Source organism: Clinocottus analis, unplaced genomic scaffold (assembly GCF_023055335.1).
Source record: "Clinocottus analis isolate CAN_PGR_092001 unplaced genomic scaffold, fCliAna1.0.p SCAF_7, whole genome shotgun sequence".
In the NCBI taxonomy this organism is placed as follows: Eukaryota; Metazoa; Chordata; class Actinopteri; order Perciformes; family Cottidae; genus Clinocottus; species Clinocottus analis.
The window spans coordinates 3,848,735-3,855,633 of record NW_027176229.1 but is presented as its reverse complement, the minus strand read 5'-3'; the positions used below and the strand labels follow the sequence as shown (position 1 = coordinate 3,855,633).

At 47.2% G+C, this 6,899-nt stretch overlaps 1 protein-coding gene across 1 annotated transcript; it reads right to left on the bottom strand.

Annotated features, from left to right (window-relative positions):
* Nucleotides 1–1,399: 1,399 nt before the first annotated feature.
* On the bottom strand, nucleotides 1,400–5,300 carry ccn1l2 (cellular communication network factor 1, like 2). Its single transcript, XM_068605382.1, has 5 exons — nucleotides 5,052–5,300; nucleotides 4,700–4,913; nucleotides 3,638–4,000; nucleotides 2,766–2,968; nucleotides 1,400–2,481 (listed from the first exon to the last, which is right to left on the bottom strand). Exons 1-5 carry the CDS (start codon nucleotides 5,118–5,120, stop codon nucleotides 2,179–2,181), a joined length of 1,152 nt encoding a protein of 383 aa, XP_068461483.1. The 5' UTR covers nucleotides 5,121–5,300; the 3' UTR covers nucleotides 1,400–2,178.
* Between the last annotated feature and the right edge of the window lie 1,599 nt (nucleotides 5,301–6,899).

The window sequence follows — 6,899 nt, the reverse complement described above, 5'->3', positions numbered from 1 at the left end:
TGAAAAAGTATCGAAATGCAATGACACCGTCGCACTTCTTGAAGAATGAACCCGTTCCATGTGTAGTAGCCACCAAGCGTTGAGGTTCCCACCACACTTCATATCTCAGGAGAGTCGGTGGAGATGAGGCCCACTGCATAAGGACTGACTGGAGCAGTCAGGAGGGTTCCTCCCTCCTTTCAGAAGGAAGCAGAGGCCAGGGTGAGGAATTTAGTGGTCCACCGCCATGTTTGTGCTCCAGAGCCAGCCGGAGCATTGTGTGAGGCCGCGAGGGCTCAAGAACGCAGAGCTGGAAATGTGTGAGGACGTCTGGGAAGCTCTACGGTAAAAGCAAGATACCAAAGAATAAAGGGTTAAGGAATCCATTGTTAGAACAAAGGCCTAAAAAACACGTGAGGGTCATGGTTGTCCAACCCAGAAATATGGGTATTGAACTGTATAAAACTCACCTTTTCTATTTGGTAAGTACACTCCCTTTGTAACTCTTTCCAGCAACATGTATTATCAGGCGGTTAGTGTCACGATGCATTTATTGACATGCCTTCTCCTTTTCGTTTAGTTTGCTAAAGCACAGCCACTGCAGGTTCCTGCTGAAGGGATGTTTTAACTTTTAAGATTCTTCTCCTAAAGTGTTTGACTGTGAAAGGTGTACTGGTCCTGCCTGTTTAAGCAACACTATGATTACAATCTGGAAAGCGTCCGCATTATTGGGACTATTGAGAGATTCTGGTTCATTTCTGTTGCGGTGTTAGTCGTCTCACTGCTTTGTCTCTAAACACCTTATCTGGATGTATCCAAATGACTTTGGTGATGCTCTGACTTTTCCTTTAGCGCCATCATCAACCTAAAAAAAACACACACATTACACACCATAGCAGAGCACACAATCTAAGAAGCCGTCATTGAAAACTAGAAAAGGACCAGTACTTTCAAACAGCTCTTACCAAAGCAAGTCAGTAGAAGAGTGAAAACATCTTTTACATGGAGAGAAGCCTTTGAAGAGGTTAGCATAGATGCTACTACAGCATCTATGCTAACCTCTTCAGGGGTTCCTTGTTGTTTTGAATGATCAGCTGCCAATTTGTGTGGCTACACACACACACACACACACACACACACACACACACACTCACACACACACACACACACACACACACACACATGCAGACACCTAAGTGGCTCCTCAGTCTTCACATGATGCTGATTGGTCCTGACAAACGCTCAACTTGAAGACGGACATATCACTGATCTTGTGATATTGTGAGAATCAAGTTCCCCACCACACTAAAACAGATAACAAAAGTGCCACATCATGCCTCTCCATAGATTTATTATTATGCATTAACCCAAAAAATAAGATGTATTACAGGTTGATACATTTTTATTTGATGTCCAGAAAATACAGACCAAAACATTCGATGAACGTGTGTAACAAGTTTTAAATACATCATCATTTCACTCCTCAAAATAAAACATTGTATGTACACTGTGAAGGACACACACACAAAAATAAAATATATAATCACACCCCGAAAAATGAGGTGATCCTAGTATTTACCACTCCACAACTAAGAGTGAAGTCCATATACACTATATTCTTTGATCAATATACTGCAGAAGCATAATGAGCACATTCTCTGTCTCATCCTCATCCTTCAAACAGACACACACACACACACACACACACACACACACACACACACACACACACACACACACACACACAAACACACACTCAATGCCACAATCAGTACAGGTGCATCACAAAGGACAGCTAATAAAGAACACATAGCCGCTACAGTAACTAATGAATATGTCATCTAGTGCTTCCTCATTATTTAAAATGCATGTCCCTCATTTCCATCACTTGTCATAAATGTTCCCGATTACTGGTTTCCATAACTACATTCTGTGTGACTGTCACATGGCTCCCTGTGGAGGGGACACAACATTACAATTCAATGAAAGAAGTTTCAGTAAAAGCCGACAGTCCAACACCGCAGCACGCTGCAGAGTGCGGCCCTGAAACACCAGCGTGGACAGACTGCTGTGAGGGCGCTTAAAGTGCAAGCGAGTGTATTGCCTAGTTAGGGAGGGGGTTAGGCGGGGGCTCACCCCGCTGACAGGCAGGGGGAGGTGCAGAGTCTTTGCCCATGTGCCAGGCATGAAGAGCCAGCCTCACTGCCTGAAGGTGTGGATGTCGTTGTGGAGGCTGACCGAGGGGCTGGAGGGCCCGCCGTGAGGACGGCAGCTTGTGTTGCAGCTGCAGCGCTGGATCCACATGACTTTCCTGTAGAAGCCCTCTCCGTCGGGGCAGTGGAAGCGCAGCATCACAGTGCGGGAGAGGGAGGGCGTGCAGCAGCGGCCATCGGTGCAAGTCCCACAGGTGCGAGGGCGGTAGCGCTGTGTCGTCCAGCATCCGGCGAAGGTGATCCTGACCGGGTCCTGGGGGCGGACAGTTCGCTGACACTTCTTCCCCTTCTGGGTGACAGAGATAGAGCAACCATTAAAATGACATCACTCAACTATTCTTGAATCTTTATCCAGGAACAATGCAGTAACTACGTGAAAATCACATTTACTCAGAGGACAGTAGGCTGTAATCAACTTAAAGACAGCTCACTACCAGTATGGACCGCTCAAAGACATGAGAGGGGAAAGAGAAACGAGTTCATAATGTCGTCTCCTGTCCCTTACATCCACTAATATATGATGTTTGTCTCCAATATGCTTTCCTATGTTAGCAGGTGCCCGTGTCAGCGTACCTTGCTAGCTACAGGAAGCTGCAGCTCACATTGCTGGATCTGACACAGTCTGGTTTCTCTGAGCAGACGACAGTCTGGGTTGTCACTGCTCACTCGACTTGAGATGCCCATCCCACACGTGGTGGAACACTCGGTCCACTCTGTGGTTTGTGGGAAACAGCTCGATTTGAGGAACACCTCAGACATGGGGAAGGACATCATATCTGTGGGGGAAACAAAGGCGATGACTCATAATCAAACAATGCATCCCAGAAAACCAAAAACATCCATCCATACAATTATGATCTTTGGATGAGAGCGGTGGGATTCCATTAACGGAAGAAGATGTGAGCCATTTGAGCACGATGTCTCAACAACAGGACACATTAGTTGTGGACGTCTATAGTGTCAATATCCGATCTTCACTTCAACAAAATAAATATCTGATGTGTGGTTGCCATTATATCAACTAAGCCCATTCATGCTCCCCTGAGGATGAACCATTTCCTGTAGTGCCCCCTCAGGATAAAATGCTACGCTAAATTGTATATTTTTCATATTTTTAAATCTCAAAATAAGGATTCATATATTCTTTATGAATCGGTGCCTAAAGATCTCTGACTGGAATATGTGATGTGAACATTTCTAACAAAAACGTGACCTGCTTTATCACAGAATTACACCAAAGTTACTGAATTATCTCTCTGAAACCGGTTCAAGATGGATCCCAAAGCAGTTTTTCATAGGATTTGTTTCATTATTAATCATGCGATAGGGAAATGTTGTGTTCAGTGATTCTGACGCTGAGTTTGGCTCCACCCCTGCACTCCAGCAATAACAAATCTCCCTCAGGCCACATGTCGTGTTGGTGCTGGGCCTGAGGAGAAGCTCACCCGTGAGCGTGGCCCCTCCGGCAGCAGCTGGGTGCCGAGGGTGCGGCGGGGCCTGCAGCAGGGCACTGATGTGGTTGGGAAGGGACCGGCTGTCTGGCAGGGAGGTGTGTGTCAGCTCGTCTGGCTCCTCACTGATGTGGTTGTTGTCGTCGCACACCCACTCCTCGCAGCAGCCGCCCTCGGGCCGGGCCAGCTGGGGCCGCGAGCAGCGCCAGTCGGGCAGCGGCACTTGGCGAGGACAGAGTGGCATGCAGCCCACCACCCGGTCCATACAGGTGCACTGGTGCTGGCAGCTGGGCTGGAAGTCCTCGCCATGCTGGTACACCCGCCCGTTAAACTCACACGGCAAACCCTGGGCCTCAGCTGTCAAACACACACACACACACACACACACACACACACACACACACAAAGGAAACACAGCTGTGAAGGGAGAACTTTGAACTTTGTAGGAGACAGTGGAAAACCTGCGTTTAGACATGAGCACGATCACAAATACATCACAGTCCGCGTCAAACTGCACAAATAATTTGACTTTCTTTTAGGGAATATGTCATGATTTCTAAACTATTAGCTTTCCATAATAAAAAGCAACGTGAACATTTGTGCAACAAAGGCAGAAATATTCTTTCTGTCAGCTGCGACAAGCCAATCTCCAAAACTCTGAATCCTAAACTTCCCATGATGCAACTTCATATTACCTTATAAAACACAAACATCTTTAAAACTTTACACTTTTAGTTCATGACACAGACTTTCTGCTGAAGCTTTGCTTTCTCCAAAATCACCCTGATGACATCACCGCGGCCATTTCCTCAGCTCCTCCAGACTGAATCTTTATATGTAAAAGCATACGAGTGCTGCTTTGCAGTAACACTGGTTAATTGCATTGTTACAGGTGACCCTTTGGGCCCTGGGACCTTTAAAAGGAATCGATGTCTTGTGACTCCCCCATGATGTGAGCAGTTCAACCGAGGTGGGGGAAGAAAAGTCAGAAAAAGATAAACAAAATGTCTTTCTTGAAATGTTTTCATTTAAATTGAACAATGAGCCTTCACTCACCGCGACACAGTCCCCTCGCCGGGTCTCCTCCGGCCCCCAGATGGCAGCGCAGCCCCTTGATGTGGTCGCAGGGCTCGGTGCCACTGCAGTCCTCATTAAACTGCCTGGCACAAACTTTACAGCAGCCACAGTGGTCGCTCACCCAGCTGACGCCCGGCGGGCACGGCGGAGGCGAGGACGGGCAGGAGCACTCAGCCGGGCAAGCACTGTCCGCCTGGGGACCGGGGTCAGAGGTCAGAGGGCAGGATGGGTGAGAGGGTGAACATGTACAAACAAAAGAATAAGACGACAGCTCCTCTGATAGTGCGTGTAACGACAGGATGTAGCGTGGTCAGAAGTGAGAGAGACTCACCATCACTGCAGCGCCGCCGAGCGCAAGCAGGGTGCAAATGATGTGCTGCATAGTAACAGGGCTAAGCATCCTGCTAAGAGCACATGAACAAAAAGATCAGATGGACAGAAAAAAAAAAGTATATTCCAAAGGAATAAAGATTGTAGACGTAAGAGGTTTTACATGGACCCGACCAAAGTCCCCTGAGGAAAGAGGTCTGGTGGTCGGTTCCAGGATCAAAACGTATCCACAGTTCAGAGTCTGTGCACCGAGAGGTACACCCGTCTGCTCCGGCTGCCGCTCCCACAGTAACTTGTTGTGAGCACAGCTCAGCTCTGCTTCATAGAGGTTTCCCTGTGCGGGGCCTGTTCTTATAGACACACATGCCCCGCCCCCTCCGCCATATCATTACCTCTTCACTCAAGACGGCCCGAGGAGGTGGTGTGAAATACTGACGGAGACGGATTCAAATGACTGTGTTGTTGTGGACATGTGACCTCAGGAAGAGACGTGAAGGTGTCAGAATGTATGCAAGTGACAAATGTTTGGTAAATAAAGAGTGACTGGAATATCAACCATGCAATAAATTCAAATATATGGAGCTTAGGGCCTCAAAGGTTGTTTTAAGTCTGACACATACCGGCAAGAAAACAAAAGGAAAGGATCGGGGGGACGGGTATAATGGAAAACCTGAGTGGGGAATCCCACTCCATGCTGGTCGAGTGTTGGACGGGGCAAGCGGGGAAGTGGAGAAAATCCCTGTGAATAACTCTTCCAGCAGCTCTGGGCTCTGTCCTCTGTGCTCAGGACATCCTGTGTTCTCTCCATCTCTTTCCGATTGGGCCTCCGTCCAGGAAATACAGGCCTGTCCTCGGGTTCCCAAGAGCGGTCGGAAAACCTCTACATTCCCATTGTCATCCCACAGCACGTAAAATAAAAAGTGTTTTGTTGGAGAGCAGGAAGGTGCTCACATTGAACGCTGGCCCGCACAGTCATGAGCCACGGGAAATGTCCGTTGGCGAGTGTGATAACGCCGCAGGTCTCCCTTTGTTCCCTGAAGAACCTGGGAGTACGCATGCATTCATACCTTCAGGAGCACTGACCAGCTGTGCTTTCTGTGGGACCAGAACAGTCTGGAGCAGGGAGACAGAGGCCGGGCTCAGAGACCAGCAGGACACCAGAGGATTACAGACATAACATTTGAAAGAAGTGGCGGTGCTCCCCTTGAGCACATGTGTATCAATATTACAATATTACATTGATCATTTCTACAGTAAAACATAGAGGAAAGATTGGTTTTGAATGTAGACTTTAAATTATGCGATTTCACATCATTTTGGACCGACAGTATTACTGGAGGTCTAGATTTACACGCAAAGAACTTCAATCATTATTTTACTACACATATCAACACCTTCGTTGGAACATCTCATTATTCTGGAAATGCATATTCTCTAAGTCAAGAGAGCAGATTCAGACAACTTTAAAGTTATGTTTCATTGCAGGCTATTTGATCACAAATGACAAATCATATTTTTTTCACAAAAAGCACGTGAGCACATTGTTTTTATGTCTGATTATGAATCTTTATCGATTATGAGCCTGATGTGCAGTGAGTATTGTTGAGTATAGTGAGTATAGACGTGGAGGTCTGAACGCAGGAGGAGTCACACGGCGCCATCATGAGCTACACCTCCACGTCATCCATGCTGGTGGGGGTCTGACGTACCAGTAACCACACCCACCAGTGATGTCACAGGGTACTGACACACCCTGACACACTACATCAGTGAGTGGAGGTAAAAGTACTAACAAGACTTCTACTAGCTGTTAAGTTGCTCATGAAATATTTCTGGGGACCCCTCATGA

What these genes read in the sequence shown, in the direction of transcription:
- ccn1l2 (XM_068605382.1), bottom strand. Translation starts at nt 5,120, where the DNA reads ATGCTTAGCCCTGTTACTATGCAGCACATCATTTGCACCCTGCTTGCG. An exon ending in GGCGAGGGGACTGTGTCGCG is followed by an intron (nt 4,001 to 4,699) that starts GTGAGTGAAGGC and finishes TGTGTTTGACAG; the next exon opens with CTGAGGCCCAGGGTTTGCCG. An exon ending in CGGAGGGGCCACGCTCACGG is followed by an intron (nt 2,969 to 3,637) that starts GTGAGCTTCTCC and finishes TTTCCCCCACAG; the next exon opens with ATATGATGTCCTTCCCCATG.